The sequence below is a fragment of the Gymnoscopelus braueri genome (genome assembly GCF_963280865.1).
Source record: "Gymnoscopelus braueri genome assembly, chromosome: 18".
Lineage (NCBI taxonomy): Eukaryota > Metazoa > Chordata > Actinopteri > Myctophiformes > Myctophidae > Gymnoscopelus > Gymnoscopelus braueri.
This window is the reverse complement of record NC_137618.1, coordinates 39598508-39622579: the sequence shown is the minus strand read 5'-3', so window position 1 is coordinate 39622579 and position 24072 is coordinate 39598508. Positions and strand designations below refer to the sequence as shown.

General features: G+C 43.1%; 2 protein-coding genes across 2 annotated transcripts in view; one reads left to right on the top strand and one right to left on the bottom strand.

Moving 5' to 3' along the window:
* Positions 1-1283: 1283 nt before the first annotated feature.
* LOC308073363 (mitochondrial glycine transporter A-like) lies at positions 1284-2201 on the bottom strand (the record flags this gene model as incomplete). The annotated part of the gene is made up of 1 exon (XM_080412233.1): positions 1284-2201. The coding sequence occupies one exon, from the start codon at positions 2199-2201 to the stop codon at positions 1284-1286; it is 918 nt and encodes a 305-aa protein (XP_080268359.1).
* A 3642-nt stretch (positions 2202-5843) lies between these two features.
* Positions 5844-24072, top strand: part of LOC308105643 (polyprenol dehydrogenase) — a 69732-nt gene continuing 51503 nt past the window's right edge. The window contains exons 1-3 of the mRNA XM_080456499.1: positions 5844-5966; positions 7898-8005; positions 22458-22526. Of these exons, the coding sequence (XP_080312625.1) occupies positions 5861-5966; positions 7898-8005; positions 22458-22526 (283 nt within the window). The 5' untranslated portion in view covers positions 5844-5860. The remainder of the gene's footprint in view (positions 5967-7897; positions 8006-22457; positions 22527-24072) is intronic.

Sequence of the window (24072 nt, the reverse complement as noted above, 5' to 3'; positions counted from 1 at the left end):
AATGGTCCTCACTAACGCTCATTATAAGATGACACCATTTCTGTCTAGTCGCTCTTTGTCACTGACGGCTGTGGACCGTCGTAATCGATGGGAACCCCAAGCTAATGGAAATTACAGCTTTTCTCTTCCTGGATGGTTAGCATGATGAAATAGAAGCCTTTGTTCTCGCATCAATGAAAATAACACATACTTGTGTTGCCCACCTCTGACAGCAAGTACAGCAAAATTGTGCCATCTTATAATGAGCATTAGCGAGGACCAATTATATGAAGATAAGGTTGAAAATGGGTGAAGCGCTCCATTAACTTTCCATCAACGCTGTGGTCTTTCTTTTGAATAGTGCAATGGAGAGAAATTTGCAAATGATTTGTTTGCCAGCTGAGCGTGAGCCCAGAGCTGTAGTTTGAAATGATGTAATGAGGGACTTTGGATAAATGTTTATGTGCTTGTTTTATTCAATTTCCAATGCAGTGTACTGCGATACCTGTCCCTGCCAGCCCACACTGTTGGCCTGAGGAGGGAGTGCCACGCCTCCCCTGGTTAATGGAGATGCCAGGCACTTTGTTTCTCACCTGACAGTGAAGAGTTTCACCGGGAGAGCAGTACGCATTATGGAGATTTGTGCTTCCCCAGACCGAGGCACCGCTGCCAGGAAGCGAGTGTTTTACCTCTGTACAGACGCCCCTGAAATGAGGGCATTTGAGCATTTGTTTGTTTGTCCCAACTGAAGTGGCCAGTGGTAATTCTAATTCAGCTGGCTTCAGTCCTGGCAGGCTAATAGGGGACCTGCCATCTAGGCAGAGAGGAATCCCTTATCCTTTCTAAGGAAAGTAGCTGATATATATAACAAGTAAATCAGACCCGTCTCCTACATCACGTCACGTTACGTAACGTCACCTGCCGCGCCCATATATGGTGTCATCACCATGGTGACTAAATGGTAAATAAAATGGTAAATGGTGCATTTATATAGCGCTTTTATCCAAAGCGCTTTACATAGACTGTGCATTACATTCACCCATTCACACACACATTCATACACCGATGGCAGAGGAAACCATGCAAGGCCACTCTACCCCCGAGCCACTGCCACCCGCAGTGCCTATTGTTGTTGTTTGAGAAGTGGATATGATGTTGATCCGAGTGTAACGCAGGCCAATGATTCTCAACCTTTTGAATTTCAAACATCCTCATGTTGCATCAGAGCCCCAATGATACCTTTTTTATCTCTGGGCTAAAACTGTGTAGAATGAACTTTTTTTTTTTTTTTAATTGTATGTCTTTTACTCTTCTCTATTTTCGCCATCATCTGCCTTCGACTTGAGCGTCGAGCCCCCCAGCAGTCCGACGCGGGCCATCGTCTGCTCGTACACCGTCCAGGCCATGGCGGCCATCATGGATCTCCTCAGAGAACGCGGCACCGCACCGCAGAAGAACCCCCTGAAACCACGTTCGGCGTAGATGTACCGGACCGCATCCGTCGTCCTCTTACAGTACGGCCGTGGGTTCACCTGCATGTGCGTCTTGACCACGTCGGCGGGCTGGGTGACCAGCGAGGCCAACACCCCGGCCGCCAGGCCGCAGCCGAACTGCGCCAGCGGCCAGTAGGCCGACCCTCTGACCTCCCTGGTCAGCAGCAGAGCTCTGGTCTGGCCGTAGAACAGGAGGTAGAGACCGGAGAAGGGAGCGTCTCGGAGCAGAGTCGCCGTCAGGCCGGAGAACAGAGCGGCGGCTCCCTCGGCGCGGTAGACGCTCCGCAGGGCTCCACTCACGCTGCCGTAGCCGTCGTACCGGCCGCTCTCGAAGCGGGCCTTGACGACCGTGACGGGCAGGAGGAGGACCCCGGCAACCAGGCGGGCCCCGCCCCCCAGCAGCACGGCGTCCATGGCCCGCAGGGGCCCCTCCTCCTCCAGGAAGAAGCGCTGCCTTAGCCAGTCGTAGGCGCCGAAGTAGATCCCCACCCCCGGGACGGTCCTCGCTAGAGACGGCGACACCCCCTTCCACAGCCCGAGCGGCTTCTCGGTTCGTACCACCCTCAGGAACATGGAGACCATCCCCAGCCTGCCGCCCTGCAGGGTCTGCTGGGCCTGCAGGCGGGTCTTCACCAGGTCCAGGGGCTGGAAGAGCAGCGTGGAGCAGGCTCCGCTGAGAGAGCCACAGACGAAGGCCTTGATGACGGGGTGAGTCTGGAGGAGCTCCATGCTTCTGGCAAAGCCTGGAGGCAAAGTCTCTCTTTCAGCCAAACTTCCAAGTTTCTTCAGATTGTGGAGGCACACAGCGATGGAAATAATAGTCTTGAGTCGATGTTTCATAACGTGTTCTCTATGGCGTGGCGTGGCGTGGCGTGACGTGGCGTGATGTAACGTGACGTCACCAGCCGTGCCCACATATGGTGTCAACCCTGGCCGTCTTGATTAGTTTAGTTCAGGGGTCTTCAACAGGGCCCCGGGACCCCTATAGGGGGTCCTCAGAGTCGCTGTAGGGGGCCACCAAATCTTATATGATAATATATATAAACTAGAGGTTTGGGCCGATTCGTGGCCCTCACATCTAGAAATAATAATTTCTCCTCTCCTCTCCTCTCCTTTCCTCTCCCCTCCTCTCCTCACCTCACCCCTCCCCCCCTCTTCCCGTCCTCTCCTCTAATTATAAATACTAGGGCGATGCCATGTTGGGAACGCACACCCCTTGGTTATGCCATACCCGTTGTACCCGGCCGTTGTCAGAGTATTTGATGCAGTACCCATTATCAACCAGCTCAGAGGCCTTGTGGTTTGGTTAGAGTGTCCGCCCTGAGATTGGGAGGTATAGGGGTTCGATTCCCTGGCTGGCTCATACCAAAGACTATAGAAATGTGACCCAATGCTTCCCGGCAAGGTTGGGATTTGGGGAAGTCCTGGGACCCTGCGACCATGTCCACGGGGTGTACTTGAACATCACGGCTGGGGAATGTTGTACATAAGATAAGAGTTTATTTGCCATTTGCAGTTGCACAAATGCATAGGAATTTTTGCGGCATCAAATCGTTTCACACTATAGCAACTGGAGAGGCTCCTGCCCTATGAGCCACATGAAGGCTACTTACTACTAGCCATTATCATAGAACTAGGAGACCAGTCTATGACGTCATATCGATGACATATATGGGCATAAAAGGGACACAGGAAGACAGACAGACAAACACAGAGATGCCCATAGTATATGAGCATAAAAGTGACCCAGACTAACACAGACAGATGCAGAGATTTGTCGATTTATAGATTTACAATATAGGCATATTTCTCGACAAACGCTGATACGACTGAGTTCCTACTCGGCATATCATTCTCTCAAGTCCTCAGCGATACACACACATGAATGGTTCTCGAGGACACACACACACACACACACACACACACACACACACACACACACACACACACACACACACACACACACACACACACACACACACACACACACCACCACAACACCGTTATATACAGAGTATAAATTAGGCTTCAATCTTTATTCAGGTGCTGTACGTATTTGCCACCTCTGATTATATATTCCTAATTGACTCAAGGTAGTAACTAATTATGAGAAGTCCCTAATTTGATAGTACATGTCCTGCTGCTTTATCTTTGCCAAAGTGGGTGCCATACAACACTAACAAAGGCTGGGAATGACTGCTCTACATTGCTGCAGGGATGGGCGACGGTGTGTCCTGTATTTGGCGAGACGGTGTGCAATTTGCAGACACTGTGATATGACAACCCTAAAATTGGGGCAAACCCAAAGAAGAGAACAAAAACTATGGCCTCATTGCCATGGAAAAGGCTGTGATCTAGCATCAGTGCCAATATCTTCACATTTACATTGACTTATACTCCAAATCCCAGGTGTAACTTGTAAGTGAGGCTTCAGAATCAGACTCAGCTTTATTGTCACATTACAGGTTTACAGGTGAAACCTGAGGTGTATATATATATATATATATATATATATATATATATATATATATATATAAACCCTTTTGCACCGTCACTGAAGCTGCTCTGTGATGTGTCACGCTGCTACACAGACAGTTCACAGAGGATCCACACAGGTGCAATAAAAAATAAATAACCCACATGGGCTCACCTGCCATGAAAGCAAACGCTTCAACCATTCTCAGCACTGAATATGGTCATGTCGTCTTGCTAGAGCTGCAAGATGTGGGTTCTAAAATAGGCTCAGACACGGCTGTAACATTTCTTCTTTGCATCTACAATATTGTTATCTATCTATCTGTCATGATAAGCCAATGCTGGTGCTAATTAGCTCCAGTATTCTTATAGTATGCATACACAGACTGCATAAATGACAGGATTTCACAATAGGCATGCTAATCCTTTGCTTATCACAGCTGCATATCATTCCTCTTCTATGTGGTTTAAAAAAAGAGTACATGCACTGGACTGAAAGTGGCACTTGTAACTTTTTTTTATTAATAAAATGTAATGTTGTCCACTCTGAGTCTGTATGGTAGAGTATGTTAACACAATATAACTTATACAATTGGGGTGGTTGTATTTTGCCTCCCTGCTCTTTTATTGAGACATTTAGATAGTGTCAAAGGCCGTGTCTCACCTATAGACACAGGAACTGACACAAAGTTTGACCCAATGGTCAAGCTTTAATTTATCCCCTGAGCAAGCAGGCAGGCTCTATTAGCTCAATGGTAAAGATTTCAGCACTTGCGCAGGAAACCGGGTTCAAATCCGGGCTAGAGAAAGTTACATTGTGCAGCTTGAAATTGTCCCATGCGAAGCCAGGAAACAAAAAAAAACTGACAGTCAGCTGTAGGTGAACCGTGAATCCCTATTGGCCAGAGGAGTTATTAGACTGAGGCTGCGAGAGACAGCTGCCCTGCTATACAAGCATGTTCAATGAGCCCACCCTGGGAAATTAACGTTCAGCAAAGTAGTGTATTATCCTTCCACTCTCTCAGCCAGTGTTACTGCTCCCAGTGGTTAATGCGACAGATAGACAGCTGAACATGGCAATATGGCAGCTCCACAATGCTGGATCACACACAACATCAAGCAGCCAATGCAGGGCAGTTGAGATGGATACAGGACAACTGGGCACCTTTGCAAATTGGGCCTTGTGCAAATATGTGTGTGTATGTATGTATGTATGTATCTGTATGTATGCATGCATGCATGCATGCATGCATGCATGCATGCATGCATGCATGTATGTATGTATGTATGTATGTATGTATGTATGCATGCATGCATGCATGCATGCATGCATGCATGCATGCATGCATGTATGTATGTATGTATGCATGCATGCATGCATGTATGTATGTATGTATGTATGTATATATATATATATAATATAGTAGACGCCTGACCTGAGTAGACGATAAAATGACCAAAAGTTTTTTTGAAAGTGAAATATCCCTTTAAGCACTAAGTTTAGTTTAATTGTTTGTTAAGCATCCTTACGCTTTATCTATGACTAAGGGTGATCAGACATCCTGAACAAATCGTAAATTAGTATTTTGAGTACAGCTTGGCTTATGACACAAACGCCCTTTTTGTACCTTTATATAGCTAAGCTATGATCTCTGCCTTCGGTTAGAAGCATATGTTTAAAAAAATACACACACACGCACACGCACACGCACACACAAGAACTGGACGTTTCTGTGTAAACTGGCTATGCAGACAGATCCCCCAGTGTTGTACCGTAGATGGGTGCAAGGTTTCATGTTGGAGCAGGATTGTTTCATATTGGAACGCGTCCTCAAACATACACACGGAACTGCGTTTCCCCGACGCACTCTAGTTCTTCTGCTACCGTTACAGACAGAACAGATACTGATAGAATGATGTCTATTCTTCTAACTTATATTCTGCCTGTTTTCAGGTTATATCTGGTCGGGTTTAAGGTGCTGCTAGCTCAACTGTTTAGCAGACCCTTCAAGTTGCCAGGTCGGTCCACTTCTTATTATTGTAGTGTAGCACTGTCTCCCTGTTGGAAGTCAAACATGTTGCACTCACATTTCAGTCAATGTGTTTAAAAGCAAGTGTGTTGTAACGTTAGTTACGTCACCTATGGCTATCAGTAAACAAATAAATCAAGCAATAATGTTGATCATAGGGGTTTATGTACTGACTGTAGCTTTGATACAAGACTGTCATATATTAGTCTTGGATGATCTTCAAAATAGCGTTTGCACGTTCTCCCTTTTTGGTCCGTACATCTACATAAATGTTCAGATGTAAAATATAAAGTGCTTACCGCATGGCCACGGATGTTACAATTATGTTCGGGACCTCAGAAGTACCCGAATCTTCCGTATTATTCAATAAAAAGCATTTTAATCGGATGGGTAGCCATTTTCTCTGCACTCTTTCAACTTTGCGACCCTGTCGGTTGGGAGGTGTATTGCACTCTGATATACATCATAACTCTATGAGAAAACGGCAACCAATCGGATTTAAATGCTTTTTATTGAACAATACGGAAGATACGGGTACTTATACCCACCCGAAGTGAATAGCAACATCCGTGGCCATTGGTTAAGCACTTTATATCTGAAATCTGAACGTTTATGTAGATGTACAGGCTCTAAATGAAGAAAGCGCAAACACTATGTTGAAGTTCATCCATGACGGTCATGACAGACGACCGTCTTATGATCCAAGGCTAGCACTGACTGTAAACAAACGCGTTTCATGGCGACAACGTTGCCTTAAGTTAGTGCAAGTCAGAACTGCGCTCTATTTGCGCACTCCAGCTAATTCACAGTGGTGTAAACTAAGTACATATACTCAAGTACTGTACTCAAGTACAATGGTCCAATTTTAAGTATTTCCAATTTTTTATATTTTTACTTCTACTGCACTATATGAGGAAACTATTGTACTTTTTACTCCACTGCAATTATTTCAAAACTTTAGGTACTAGTTACTTTGTAGATTTAGATTATTATTACACAATTATTCACCCACCTCAGCCCTATATACATTTCGGCCATTTGAAAATAGCCGATCTATTTTCAAAAGATTTTTATACATTTGAAAACTTGTGAAATGGGACAATCTGCACAATGGCAGGCTTTTACTTTTGGTACTTTAAGTACATTTTGATACCAGTACTTTTGTACTTTTATTCAAGTACATTTAGAAATCTGGCATTTTACTTGTAACTGAGTGTTTCTACATTGCAGTATTGATACTTTTACTAAGTAAAACATGTGAGTACTTCTTCCATCACTGCTAATTCATATGTATTTTAAAATAAGAGACAGAGACACCGATCCTGGTCAAATTAATCGGAAAGATTTGATTGATTTGAAGTTTTATATACAGTATTATAGCCTCCATTTTCACGTGTGCATCCACAATTTTACTGTTGGCCTTCTTACGTTATTTCTGCTGAAAGCTACTCTAAACTTACTCCTGTTGTCTTTTTGTGGAATATCTGAAGCAGTGGTTCTCAAACATTTTCATATCAAAGACCACAAAATGTATATGTATTTGGCCGCAGCACAGACCCCTTTCTGAAAGGATTTTGTGCCAGGGACCCCCATAAGAAGATTTGTGTTCATACATTTCAAAATGTTCACATTTCTTCAAGATATTGTAAAATTTTTCAAAAACAGCAGATCTACAAGCTCACAACACGTATCATTACGATGCATTGCAAACTTGTAGATCGACTATTTTTGAATAGCCAAAGTATAAAATTAAAGGGGTTAAACTGATTATGATGCTATATTAATTAAGTCATTTTACTGATCTTTAAAGGAACCTTTGCTCTGCGAAATGGAAGCTTGTAGGTTTCTTTAATAAAGATAGAGTGTCATATTTATCAGATCTCATTCTGCTCTCTGTCTGTCCTCGTCTGCCTCTTCCAGTGATGCCCAGACAAGATGGCAAGGTTGCCATAGTGACAGGAGGATCCAGGGGGATAGGCTATGAGGTGGTCCGCCACTTGGCCAGCTTGGGGGCCCATGTTATCATAGGTATAGTATCATCAAGCAAGCACTCTACACCAAGGGTTCCCAAACCTTTCAGGCCGTGACCCCCCAAAATTATCATATTTGAACTGGGGACCCCCCAAAATAATCATATTTGAATTGGGGACCCCCCAAAATAATCATATTTGAACTGGGGACCCCCCAAAATTATCATATTTGAACTGGGGACCCTCCAAAATAATCATATTTGAACTGGGGACCCCCAAAATAATCATATTTGAACTGGGGACCCCCCAAAATAATCATATTTGAACTGTGGACCGCCCCACCCTGAAAAGCACTTGGAATGTAGGCATTACATTTAGTTTGTCTCGGTTTCCACAGATAAATATTGTGAAAATAGCCGAACTACAAGCTCACAACGCCTCGCACTGCGAGGCGATGTGAGCTTGTAGATCGGCTATTTTCACAATGTTTGCCTCTTTCTTACGTAATATTTGATAATTTGGCCATTTTTTGTATTAAAAAGGTCTTAAAAGTCATTAAATTGTTACTTTAGAAAAATGTGCAGTTACCCGGTATACACTTATGCTGAGAGTGAGAAGACAATATTGGACATCAAGCTTATCATCTGGGGACCCCCCAAAATAACTTGGGGACCCCCCAGGGGGGTCCCGACCCCTAGTTTGGGAACCACTGCTCTACACCGCAGTCACACAGCATGGATTGGCATTGCTGAAAGGATCCTATAGAGAACTTGAAGTCTGACATCACTGCCGCTACAGGCCGCTATCACCCTGAGTCACAGAGTCATTTTTTCCATTGAAAATACCATATGGTCTCAATAGCGTCGCAAGAACTGTGTTCCAAAAATAAACAAATGAGCCAGGCGGCTATGGATGTTATACATATGGAAAAAGTACAAATTTATCCAAAGAGTAAGCAAATAAATACATTTTCTCCAAACACAGACAGATCAAATGTAACTCAATATCATAAACGACACAGAGTCACAAACCTTATTTATGGAACACAGTTCTTGTGATGCTAAGATGACCCTATAAGTCATCATTACTGCATAATGAGTACTTTGTTCGATACTCTATAGGTGTTAAACTCATAAACCCTATTTCAAATATTGCGGAAAAAGTAGACCCACAAACTCACAACGCGACGGATTTTCATGCACAACCATCTCTAAGGATTACAGAGAAACCAGTGGTGTAAAGTAACTAAGTGCATTTACTCAAGTACTGTACTTAAGTACAATTTTGAGGTAGTATTTACTTTACTGGAGTATTTCCAAATTTCAATACTTTTACTTCTACTCCACCAAATCTCAGAGTCAAATATTGTACTTTTACTCCACTACAATTATTTAAAAACTTAACTAGTTTCTTTGTAGATTTTGATTATTATTACAAAACATAATATATTAACCACTTCAGCCCTATATACATTTCGGCCATTTGAAAATAGCCGATCTACAAGCACACAATGCGTCGCGATGCAACGCATTGTGAGCTTGTAGATCTGCTATTTTCAAAACGTTTTTAGACATTTTATACATTTACACAACTTGTGAAATGGGACATTCTGCATAATGAGTACTTTGTACTTTCGGTACTTTCGGTACATTTTCATACCAATACTTTTGTACTTTCACTTGTGGTATCTAAAAACCACAGACTTAAAGGTTTCTATTGCTTTCGTAGTTGCCAACAACGCCATATTGCAGTTAAGTTTGTTGTCCCAGAGATGAGAATGAATGGTTGTAGAATGAAGGAGTCATCACTAGTTAGTGAGGTTTCGTTGCTTCCAGTTTATTCAGACAGTACAGACAGTATAGAACAGCCAACCATCTCCACAGCCCAACGGCCTGGAGTGGCACACACAGTTAGATACACTTCAGTATGGTTCTTTATAGCAGTGGTCACATTTTGAATAAGAGGAGGTAACATGTATGGGTGTGTCAGCCTTCAAAGGTGAGCCCCCCACCTCCCGGCCCCACATTTGCAACTGTAAAGGGCAGGAAGGGGGAAATGGGGGGGACATGCTCTCTGTCTCCTGCAGGTAAGACAAAGAAAATGCTAAGAGCACCCACACCCTGCTCAGACAACCCGGCACCTCTCTCTGACTCAATCCACTTCTTCTCTCTGTAGCCTACTTGTACTGTAGACTTGTGAAGTTTAATAATACTAGCAAATATGTATGTTATGTTATCAAATATACTACATTCCCCCCATGAGAGACATGAAACGTCTCTCACAAACACGTATATTTCAAAAGAAACACAAAGAAACCGCCCCCCATGAAAAGCGACCGGAACACCAACCAGGAAAAAAAAGTTAACATTCAGGAAAACTAAAACAGCAAACAACATCACACAGAACAATGCACATACAAAAACCAAGATTACATAGTACAGCGACACGGTGAATTACATCAAATAGACACCCCCAAAACTAATCAGCGTGCAGGATCCCTCTGTTAGCCTTTTAAACTCCAGGATAAAACATCACACAGCCCCCACCCAGTGGAAGCTGACAGCACACAGTCGAATCACGCCCACCAAGCGATAACACCACCCCCCAAGATCAATGTCCCCCTCGCCCAGTCACCAAAATATACTAAAAGATAGCCTAATTCTTATCCCTAAGTTTTACACCGTACCATCAAGCATATATGACAACTACCACGAAAGTGCCCACACGGAAAAAAGAAGGCAGCGTACCCCCCAATGAAACAATAACCCACAAAGTAAACTCACATTAAACACAGGAGACCAGAAAGTAAAAAAATACCCTCGCAACACTTCCCCTGGCAGCTATAGCCCCACAGTTTAACCCACGCTCATCACAAAAACATAACCCCAGGTCCCATATGCGCAGTGTCCCGTTCGATAATGTCACTCTCGCAGTCTCCCTCAATGTCATCCCCTCACCCCAGCCGTGCTCCAGCGCCGTACCCAGATTTTCCAACAGATAGCTGCATGTTTACAACAGAGCGCTCCACTCGCGATCGCTGAAGATGTGTTACCACACTCTTCACGAAGAACCCCTTCATCGCAAGTCCTCCGCTCTGCCGGCACCCGCTGTCCTCTCCCCACAACATACCCGCCACGAAGAAATTCGACACACCAATTTCTCCGCCCTGCCGTCCGCACCGCAGCGCGCCCTTCTAGCGATCGCAGAAGATATGTTGAGCAGCCAGATGAGTCGTACAGCCGTCCTAGATCTGGTCATGAAGTCCTCTCCTTGTAGATTCTCGAAAAGTTGTCGCCATGTCGTCCCGATGTCCCGCCGCACGTTCTTTCGACGCCTGGCTCAGTATCCCTGGAGACTTGCGTCCCCAAAAAAACAAACCAACGCTACTGCCAACTTGACGCCATAATGTGGTATCTAAAAACCACAGACTTAAAGGTTTCTATTGCTTTCGTAGTTGCCAACAACGCCATATTGCAGTTAAGTTTGTTGTCCCAGAGATGAGAATGAATGGTTGTAGAATGAAGGAGTCATCACTAGTTAGTGAGGTTTCGTTGCTTCCAGTTTATTCAGACAGTACAGACAGTATAGAACAGCCAACCATCTCCACAGCCCAACGGCCTGGAGTGGCACACACAGTTAGATACACTTCAGTATGGTTCTTTATAGCAGTGGTCACATTTTGAATAAGAGGAGGTAACATGTATGGGTGTGTCAGCCTTCAAAGGTGAGCCCCCCACCTCCCGGCCCCACATTTGCAACTGTAAAGGGCAGGAAGGGGGAAATGGGGGGGACATGCTCTCTGTCTCCTGCAGGTAAGACAAAGAAAATGCTAAGAGCACCCACACCCTGCTCAGACAACCCGGCACCTCTCTCTGACTCAATCCACTTCTTCTCTCTGTAGCCTACTTGTACTGTAGACTTGTGAAGTTTAATAATACTAGCAAATATGTATGTTATGTTATCAAATATACTACATTCGACAACGCCAATTGATGTATAATCTGTGTGGCAACACCGTGGATTAAAGCCGTGGAGCAACGCAAATCTTTAGTGAGAATGTTAGGACAAAGGAGACATCAAATCCAAGGTGATAAAGTTTCTTCTCCTTTCTTTATTTGTCGACAAGGAGAATCAAGAAATGGTTACTGCAAGGGTCCAGAAAGGCAGCACCCTGCTACTCTCTAAACAACATGTTTATATACAGTAGATTCGAAAGAGACGCTGTTTAACAAGAGCTCCTCCTCTGTCTCTTCTCAGCCAATCAGGAGCTGAACCGTCGTGGCCGGGCGGACAGCTACTGCGCATAATGTACTAAGATCACACAGTACATGGGAGTCAATTTTGCAATATCCAATTTCAGTACAGAACCATGTTTCACAATGAAGTTTTGTTATTAGATTAATACTTTGCACAATATACACTTTAGAATGACACCAGGAATTACATTCTTATTCATCTGTAAACAATAGTTAACTTTAAAGACTTTCATGACACAGCATCCATTCATGTGAATACGTTTTACTTCTCCTGGCTTTTACCTATATTAAACCTACACAGGCCATAGTTAAATACTTTTGTTCATTTTAACTTCAGTATATATTTTCCCCAAAGGATACTAGCATCTTAGTAACATTGTATTTTAACCCAGGTTTAAACTCCACCAGTAGCTCTGTTCTTAAAACGGGGATGGGGGAGACAACGGCTCTCACAGACATGCTAAATAGATCCACATGGTGCCGGGCTTCAAACGAAGTGAATACAATGAGACAAAAGCTTTCTAGTCCAGGTGAAAACACATGCTTCTTTTGTTATCCAAAGTGAGGTGTTGTCTTGGTCACAGAGGCTGTCTTTACACTGTAAATGGCCAGGTATCCCCCACTCTTCACCTGTCCTGCCTTTTGGGGAACATTGGGCAGACTTCTATATTTTTAACTAATTCTGTGTACTAATTAAATAAGTGGAGTTCTGGCTCATTTTAGGTATGATTATGGCTGGACGATATACTTCACACTCAAGTAAATTTTGAATTCCAGACTTTTACTTGTAACAGGTAGAGTACTTCTACATTGCAGTATCGATACTTTTACTTAAGTAAAACATTTTAGTACTTTTTCCACCACTGTCCGTGACCCAGGGGATAACGGAGTTACGTCAGGAGTTCGAGACTCTATAGTCACACCGTATTAAACTCATAAACTCTATTTCAAATATTGCGGAAAAAGCAGACCCACAGGCTCACGACGCGACGGATTTTCAGGCACAACCATCTCTAAGGATTACAGAGAAACTAGAGAATGCGTCGGATTAGGCAGCGTTCTTCCATTCTTCTATTGTCACATTTCGGTGAGCCTGTGCTAATTGCAGCCTCAGTTTCCTTTCCTGTTCATAGCCGACAGGAGTGGCACCTGGCATGGTCTTCTGCTGCTGCCTGCAGCCCATCTGCCTCAAGGTTCCACGTGTTTGGCATTCAGAGATGCTCTTCTGCATGCCTCAGTTGTAACGAGTGGTTATTTCAGTCGCTGTTGTCTGACCATTATCCTTTCCTATCCATTATCCACAACAACTCTGTTGTTTTTAACTGCGTCTCACTGGATATTTTCTCTTTTTCGGACCATTCTTTGTAAAACCCTATTGGTTTCCAGCCCGTTTGGCATCACCAACCATATGCAGTGTTGCCAGATTCTGTGAGAGAAACAAGCAACCAGGTCTAGGAAAACCAGCCCAAAAGAAGCGACTATGGGCCACATGAGCACTTTAACATATACATCAGCTATTTGAAAATAGCAGATCTACAAGCTCACAACGCGTCGCGATGCGACGCGTTGTGAGCTTGTAGATCGGCTATTTTCAAATAAAATCTTGCAGGGAAATTATAATAAGCAGATCTGGCAACCCTGACCATATGTCACGTTCAAAGTCATTTAAATCACTGCAACAGTGTAAAGGCCTAAATGCATTGAGTCGCTGCCATGTGATTGTCTGATTAGAAATGTATGTTAAGGAGCAGTTGGCCTAATAAAGCACGTATGTATGTTAAATGTATTTATATATATTGACATGAATTATATTCTGGGAGGTTGCAGTGACCTTGAAATTGACCACCAAACTCTAATCAGTTTATCCTTGTGTGCGTCTCAAATCTAGCTGGCAGGGAAAGAGTGCAAGTGTAAATGCCTTGTACTTTTTCATAATATAACAGAATTAATTAAATGCATTTTATCTCATAGACAGCCCCCACTAAACTGTCACTGATAAAGCGAGACCACACAACCTTATCATTAATTGTTCTGCGTGTCATTTGAGTGTAATAATGTGTGCAGTGTTTCTCACAGAATGAGAGTGGGATTGGGACGGGGGGGGGGGGGTCGTCGTTGAATACGAGTGCTGGTTAAGCGCATAAGCGGTCGGTTATGCAGCGAGGGGGGGGGGTGCATAAGTTAATTAGAAAATGCATAAATTAATACGATGTTAAGAATGGTGGGTGTGAGACAGAGCGAGAGACGTCGAGAAATAGTGTGTGTCGGTAAAAGCAAATGTCGCGTGTGTGTTATGTGTCGGTGTGTCTGTGTTGCAAATGTCGGTTACATGCGGGTGGATGTCGATGTGAAACTACAGTGGGGAAAGTGACTGGCAGCCATTGCCACTTTAATGAGCAGCTCTATCAGTGTGGAAAACTATGACAAATGACTCAATAACAATGTAAATGTACACGTGTGTAAACAGAGTCATGAAGGCGGGGGGGTGGGGTTACGTGTGATTATAACGGTAGTGACAGACGCTGGCAGCAGATCCAGCTGTGCCGATGCAATCAGGAACAGACGTTGTTTCCCATGATGCCTCAGGGGGCTGCAACTATCAATTATTTTTGTATATTTTTATTGATAACTTTTTCGATTCATTGCATAATCGAGATTTCGGTTTTTAAATATTTATCTATTTATATATATTTTTTATATTATCAATGAATTGATTAATCACATATAGCCATATTTCATCACACAACGGTGTGGTGCAAAAATTGTGAAAATAGCTACGTTCTGAGCTTGTCAGATCTCTGCTATTTGCACTATTTTTGAATGATTTTCAGTTTTCATGCCCAAAATAGGGATCGATTGTCAATTGATTATTTTGTTAAATTATTGATTATTTGGGGCGGCCATAGCTGAGTGGTTAGTGAGCCCGCCTAGGGAGCCAGAGACCCTGGTTGCCCCAGGTTCTATTCCAGGCCAGGCCAGCATATGTGTCGATGAAATGAAATTTGTCCCTGAGCAAGACTCTTAACCCCTAATTGCTCACAGGTTCTCATTGGAAACAAGACCGCAAGGACTTTCATGAACGACCTGTTAAAAGGAATTATTATTATCAATTATTATTAAATAATCTATTAAATCAATTACTTCAATTAACGGTTGCACCCCTACATCTTATTTATCTAAATACACATTTCTATGTTTCCTCTTTATTTCCTTGCATGTTTTCCTTGCGTATCTCCATGCATCCTCTAGGGGAGGGAATGAGACGCAGATCAGGGAAACGTGGATGCAATTTAAGAGACTTGGGATGCACCCCTTGAGTCCTGTATGTTTGTGCCCAGGTGTAATGAAACTCCCTCCAGATGTTCCTGAGATATTGCGTTCATGAGAATAGGACCGATGTGAGGTGACCTTGACCTTTGACCACCAAAATCTCCACTTCATCATGTTGTCTTATTACACATTAGTGTGAAATGTTGTCATGATTAGCATAGTTCTTTAGTTACGGTATGGACAAGTATAACTGCTTTGTGAGGTCACAAGGGCCGTGACCACCAAATCAGTAATCAGTTCATCCTCAAGTCTATGTGGACATTTGTGTCGGATGTAATGAAGTTCGTCCAGTGGTGTAAAGTAACTAAGTACATTTACTCAAGTACTGTACTTGAGTTGGTTCTAAAAGTGGGGTCCGGGGACCCCCAGGGGTCCTTGAGGGAGTTTCAGGGGGTCTCCAGCTAAATGATAGTTAGGAACCAAATGGACCCTTATGGGTCTGTAACTGGTTTTTCAAATACCACAGCTGTCGCCGGTGCGCGCATAAAGATAAATGTGCTATAAAGTAACTAGAGGGTAGCAGAGATCAAACCTAGCATCTATGCAAAAATAAATTGTGGTTTGTGTGGTCTGTGGTTTTGTGTTGTTTAGATCCATTTTCCTGTGAAAAAACAGTTTTCTATGTTTTTTTTCCACTGATATGCAAAGCTCTAACCCTGCTGCACCTCCCTTGGTTGTTTGACAGACCGTGTTCAATTCTGATTGTGCTCATTGGTGCTCTGCAATGTGCTCATTGGTGTTCCAATGAGCACATTGCAAATACATTCTATTTCCATTTCACATTTTGTTCTCATGAGTCCCAATCTCTCTACGTTAGTGGACACAAAAGTAATTGTTAATATCTAATACAACCTGGTGCTTGATTTAGTGGTTTTCTTTAGTCACATTTTGTGTGCAGGCATGTGCACGCACAGGCGCGCACACACACAGTATTCTCATCATATTGTCAGTGTTATCACTGACAATATGATGGTAATATTACTGGTAGATGTGTACCGAATCAATATTTGCACAGTGTAGGTTGGATGTCTGGCCGACATGCATCTGAGCGTATGTATTGTAAACACAGTCCTTTATCTAACCTCTCTCCGTTATACAGTCACGATAAGTGGCACAGGGCGCCACAGTGGACGGGGTTACGTAGAGGTTGATTCCTGTCGAGACCACCCTATTAGAGAGCTGGACCTATGCCACATTGTGCAGTCTGATGCCGATCCTAGGATAGGATAGTTCTAGACCACCGATGTTTTGAGCGATGTAAAAAAAAAAAGACCATGAACTGAGTCTGTAAAATGTTAATTTGGTTAAAGTTTTTATATTTGAGAACATTTCAATTATAAGCAAACAAATATACGTAAGCACAAATAAAGTTTTGATAGATATACATTTTGTAAAAAAATTGTATATATTAGACTTCAATATACGGTATGTCTGGTAGCTATTGGACCACAATGTTCTGGGTTCGATCTAGGGCTCGATCTTGGGCAACTCCCGGGCAACTCAGCATATGATTAGCACCGATAGGTTAACTAAAGTGTTGGTTCTCAAAGTGGGGTCCGGGGACCCCCAGGGGTCCTTGTCGGGGTTCCAGGGGGTCCCCAGCAGAATGTGTTAATACAGCGTCACAATCATTTCAACCACTTTAAGCATATTTTATATTTTGGCTATTCAAAAATAGCAGATCTACAAGCTCACGCTACAAGCTTGTTGATCTGCTATTTTTCGTGAAAAATGAGTGCAAATCTTTGAATATGGTTATTTTTGTTCAACTCAAATCTTTGCTTCTGGGGGTCCCTGGAACTAAATATTTTGAGATGGGGGTCCGCGGCCAAATACATATAATTTTGGGGGTCCTTGACATGAAACAGTTTGAGAACCACTGAACTAAAGACATGGTAAGTACTTGGAGCTGATTGTAGGTGTTAAGCTCCACCTCAGACGGCAATCCTTCTCGCAGAGGTCAATGCAGTGGTTCTCAAACATTTAAATTTCAAGGAGCAGTAAGTGAAAAGGAGCAGAAGTGTCTGTTTGGAACCCCCTCAAGGGACCCCCACTAAGTGGGAAATGAGAGCCACTGGTCTAGCAGTGCATTGAAATGGGGATAGACGCCCTCGTTCTCAGCTGATACCGACAATAAGACCTACTTATATAGTGAACAAGCAAAATGAGTAGGTATGAAATACACACATAAACTGATTTGTTTTTATTTAACCACCTAAGTACTGTATAAGTGTAAGAATAGCTGCTCACAACAAGTTCACAACGTGCGTATTTTTTTAACGAAAATTGCACGGGGCCAGATAAGAAAAATAACTTCAACATACAAAGAAATGACTGACGGTGACAATGACCGGTACCAATAATCAAAATAAATAATGTAACTATGACCAAAATAGGCTATATTTAATAATGTTATACTTTCAAAATGTATTTAAAATATTGGGATTTTTTTTTGGAAATAGCAAATAGTGGAGATAGCAAAATAGTGGAATTAGCAAATAGTGGAAATAGCAGATCTCCAAGCTCACAACGTGTCGCGATACGACAAGTAAGCTTGCAGATTGCCATTTCCACAATTTTTGTAAATATAGGAAAATCTTTAGTATCTTTATTATGCTAAATAATTGTGATTATCTCAAATAATTGCGATTACACGATTACTATGTAATAATTGTGACAGGGCCTAGCTCTCACAGGTGGTTAATTAGTGGCGGAGGGGTCAGCGACGCAATCACAAGTCTCCTGACGGTGCTGCCGAGGCGTACTAAGGGCTTCACGATAACATCAGAACACTTTGATTGCTTCAGGAGGAACGTCTGTGCGATCCTCTTGTGTGACGCCTGCTGCTGCTGAATGAAGCTGCTGTTAGAATAGCAATGTTGGTGTACTGTAGCGGTTGTTTAATGAGAGAAGCTGTACTCAAGGGGTCTTATATGGTGTAGTTAGTTAGACAGACCGCTGCATAACAAGGACTGCCTAACAAGTGTGTCCTTTTCTTGTCAGTAAGAAACCATTCCTATTTGTAGGTGTGTGTGTGTGTGTGTGATAGGGTATAAACACTGCTGCAGAAGCACCACTGGACTTGAAATAATAGTCTCCATGGTGTGTGTTAAGTGAGAAAGTCTTGTAGAGTACAGCAGGTGCAGTGGCTAGTACATGAAACAGTCTCGCTTTTCAAGAAGGCATCCCTTCTTGTCTGTAAGATTTATGGTTTAACCACATGAACCCCAGCATCACTATTCTAGGCATGTCATAGTAGGCTAAACATTTTGCAAAAATAGCCACTCTACAAGCTCACAACTTGACGTGTTGTGACTTTGAACATTGGCTATTTTCGCGGAAGAGATTTGGTATAGAGAGAAATATAGAAGTTGACCAAATAGGCCCCTGGGAGACTGCAGTCAGTGAAATAGGATTTAAGTGGATAAAAAAAACTTCAAATTATCAGTGCATTCTGTCCAACTAAGGAATTGTCACGACCACGCCCATGCTCTCATTCTAGATCTACGAGGTCATTGTGAGCTTGTAGATCTGCTATTTTAGCTATTTTCACAATTTTACAACATACATTTTGAAAGTATACGGTCTGCGTTCCCAGAACTCACATTATTAGTGCTACTGCCTCCTAAGCACTACTGTAGCAGGGCCCAAATGAATGATCTGAAACCGAGCTGTAGCGCATGGAGACAAAGCCACAATCTATAAAATGCGTTACACGGAACCACACGGTTCACTTAGTTCTTGTTACGGAAAAGAGCCAAAAGAATGCCCACAATAGGGGATGCCAGGTCGAAAGTCCTTAGTTGTTCATCAGTTGTTAATCCTCCCAACCACTCCATATTCCTCTCACCTGTCCCTCATTAGCTCTCCTTGTAATCATCCAATCACATTCTGTCTTCACTTCCGTTATATCTCCCTCTAGTGTCAGATCACCTCAGGCAGTATTGATGTCTCTTCCTAAGTGTGAGCATCTAGCCTCCCCTAGACAGGTTACGCTATACTTTGCCTCTAGTTGTCAAACTCTACTTTTCCCTTGACTGCATTTTGCTTGAAGATTTTGTCCCTCAGCCTGCATTTAATATAATAAACTGTTTAGCCTGCACTTGTATTCTGCCTGCAGAGTACGTCATTAAAGTAATGGCGTCTTGTAAAGGAAGCAACTAGCATACTAATAGCCTTGTTTCTCAAAGCACTAATCTGTAATTGCAGAGAGTCAAAGGATTTCAAGGTTTTGTTTATTGAATTGATTGGCAGCAGAGCAATAAAATTAATAAAATAGACTGATACTATTTATAAATGTTGTGAAGCAGTCCTGTTTTTTGGGGCGGGCGGTTATCGGATATTTTGGGATAACACTTATGTAAGATACGTTTCGGGTATCTGTGTGAATGTTACATTCTTAAGGTCGAATAAATATTTGGCAGGAATTTAATCTGTGGGCTGGAACTGAAAGTGGGTCAAGTGTCTACATCTGCAAGACTCATGTATCAAAAATAGTAAAATGTCTTCTGGTGCCTGAACTCCAGGGTTAGAGATTTCTCCTTCTGTCACTGTGCTTTTTTTTCATTATGTATACCACAATGCCAAAGTCAAAGCAACCTTTGAGACTAGTGTCTGACCGATGCCAGATTTTTGGGACCGATCTTGATTTTGGAGAGTCTTAGACCACGATTACTGATGTTTTGACTGATATTTTCGCACCATTTTCTAATCAATTTGAAAGATTTTTGAAAAGTTGACTTTTGAGAACATTTCACTTATAAGCCAACAAATACTAGCCTGGGATTTTTTTCTCACTTCGTTTCTCACTCTGGAAAGGCTCCTATTTGACTCGTTTTGCAGAACTACACTGGAACTACATATGTTACGTATGTTACGATGTTGTTCAAACGAATCACGAATCACAAAGATCACACTGGTGTTTTTGTCCCGCCCCGCACCACAGATCAATCAGAAGCCACGGCTCGTTTTCAGTGGTATGGCATGTCCCGCCTCCCTTGGAGATAGGAGGCTTTCCAGACTGAGAAACGAAGTGAGAAAAAAAATCTGCCGAACGTAGTGAAGCAGGCTGGATCCCAGGCTAAACAAATACAAATGAACAACAATAACTTGTTATAAAAAAGATTCGATAATAGATAATTTAATAAAATAATATATTAATAACCTATCCCCATTTTTGCTACGAAAATAATAGTTGCAGCCCTACCTTTGACCATAACTGAAGTCAACTATTTGAAATATGAGTGTTATGTATGAAAACCACGTCACTCTCTCATTCGTGTTTTCTGCCTCAGCTGAACTGTTTCAATTAATTAGTTAAGGTGTACTGATAATATTTAGTAGGCAAATGATTTCCTTGGTTGGAATGATTTTCATAATTTGTCGTAGCACTTCGTCTGCATTTAAACAGTTCTGGAGTGTGTTTATGTGAGAATACTGTAGGTGTATGGCAGACTGGATATTTGGCTTTGTAAAGAAGCATGCGTATGGATGTATGCATGGATGCATGATTTTGTGTGTGTGGGCGTGTGTGTGCGTGCGTGCGCGTCCCTCCCTCCCTCAAGCAGAAAACATTTGGCTTCCTTCGACCCTGGGCTGCACCACAGTGCATCAGATGAAACGATACAGTGCTCTTGACAAAGCCTGCATCATAATCCAAGATTAGTGGAGGCCTGCGGAGTGCTCTCGACCACTGCATGTACATCTTACAGTATGTGTTGTGAACATGTGTGCAGAAAGAGAAGGCATATTAGGCGCTCGCGGAAAGTTCCTGCCCACAACTGCGGACACTAGGAGTTTGAATCATCCGCGGTGCCTCCGGCTTGGCCGGGGCGATAAAACCAACACAAATTGCTGGGCGATATGACTTCAAAACAATATCACTGTAATTTCATACTTTTGCCTCGATCACGATCAGGGGCGTAGAGCTACTTTTAGAAGTGGGGGAGCGCATCTGGACAGTTTTTTCCCCTCTACACCAAACTCTTTGCCAAAAATCTACAAGCTCGCAGATTGGCAAGGGGGTCCTTGAGGGAGTTCCAGGGGGTCCCCAGCTAAATGGTGGATAGTTAGGAACCAAATGTACCCTTATTGGTCCCTTACGGGTCCATTTGGTTCCATTTGTACACTCTCAGAGTTAAATTAACATTGATTTTACTATATGAATTGGGGTCCCAGAGATAGAAATGCCATTAAATGGGGGTCCGTAGCCTAATAATGCATCTCAAACTGGGGGTCCTTGAAATTAAAATGGTTGAGAATCACTGCTAGAACGGTAAAAATCTTCTCTTATGGGGGTCCCTGGCATTTCTTTTCAAATGGGGGTCCGCGGGCTGATAAGTGTCAATTTGGGGGTCCTTGACTTGAAAAAGTTTGAGAACCACTGGCTTAATCAATTGACCAAAACCGAAATCTTATGTTTAGAAGTGGGGTGGCGTCGCTCCCCTGCGCTCCCCCTAATTTAAAGAAGAAATTGGGCGAAAATGTGGATAGAGAAAGAGAGGGAAAGTGAATGTGTGAAAGTGAATGTGTCAGTGTTTTAGGAGAGAGTTTACTTTTTTATTGTATATCTTTTGGGGCTTTTTTGATAGTACAGTGGAGATTGACAGGACACTGGGGAGGGAGTCGGGGAGTGACATGCAGCAAAGGTCTGCCGGGTTTGGATTTGCTGTCAGGCTGCATCAGAGCCTATATGTGGTACGCGCCTTAAACACTTGGCCATCGGCGCCTCGACTCACTGGTTATTTACCAACCATTTTAAATCCCTTCTCTTTCCCCACAAGACAGGTTTGATTTGTGCACGGCACGCCACTCAGTAAACACGATTGTCTCACCCAAATATAAATCTCTTTGTTTCTTTCTTTCTTTTTCTCTCTCAATCTCTCTCTCTCTCTCTCATCTCTCTCTCTCTTCTGTCTCTCTCAGGTGGTAAGGATGAGAGAGAGGCGCTTACGGCAGTGAGAAGGATCTTCGAGGAGCACAAAGAGGCCAAAGGTAATTGGCAGTTTGGCACACACACACACACACACACACACACACACGCACTCGTGCACCCGTTTTCTCTTTGTTTTGTTTTTTCCTTGCCTGCAAATATTTGTTCAGAGCATGCAGTAGTGTTTCCCTTCGGCATATTGTTACAGACCCTACACACACACACACACACACACACACACACACACACACACACACACACACACACACACACACACACACACACACACACACACACACACACACACACACTGAAACACACTGAAACACACTGACCCATATGCATTTGCTTGCTTTTAGCCATGAACTCTGCACATGTACACACACACACACACACACACACACACACACACACACACACACACACACACATCATGCACACACACTTGCTCGCCTGCAGGTATGCATTCCACACACACACACACACACACACACACACACACACACTCACACACTCACACACACACACACACACACACACACACACACACACACACACACACACACACTCACACATCATGCACACACATTTGCTCGCCTGCAGGTATGCAACACACACACACACACACGCACGCACGCGCACACACACACACACACACACACACACACACACACACACACACACACACACACACACACACACACACACACACACACACACACACACACACACACACACACACATTTGACCAGGAATGAATAATTATAATGATAGCTGTGTTGACTACAGCAGCAGATGTACTGTAGTCCCTTGTCTGGAACACCAAAGCCTAATTTATGCTCCGTCACGCAACAGTGTCACGCGGCGGGAAAAAGACGGTGTACAAGCTCAACAAGGATGCGGATGCAACCTGTTGTGAGCTTGTAGATCGTCTTTTTCTCACCTGTGTGCCAAAGTAAAAAGATTCGATCGAGAGAGAGAGAGAGAGAGAGAGAGAGAGAGAGAGAGAGAGAGAGAGAGAGAGAGAGAGAGAGAGAGAGAGAGAGAGAGAGAGAGAGAGAGAGAGAGAGAGAGAGAGAGAGAGAGAGAGAGAGAGAGAGAGAGAGAGAGAGAGAGAGAGAGAGATGAACAATCTCCTTTATTGTCCCATGAAACACAAAACAAATTGATTTGAAAATACTGTAAAAGGAACAGTAATCAAGTGTGTAGACTCCCAGATTTCCCATTCCCCCCCGACATACAGTATGACAGATTGTTTCATTTTGACCTTGATCTTGATTGTGACCTTGACTTTGACCTTTTCGATCTGATTCTATTCCCATCAAGTTACTCGAAAATTGGGCCAAGGTACAAACTCAGACGAACAAAAAGACAAATAGAATGGGGCAAAACATAATCCCTGTTAAAGTCTGAGAACCAGTGCACTGTACAGGGTTGTATTAAGAATATCGGGGCTTGCCGGAGCAACACAAACGCAGCACCTCGGCGTGCTCCATGTGATCCCTGTCAGAAGGAGATGTAAACAACAGAGCCTGTTAACCCATTCAATCCGGGAACGCATGCGTGCCATTGTTAGATTTCTTTGGGCTATTAAAAAATAGCAGATAT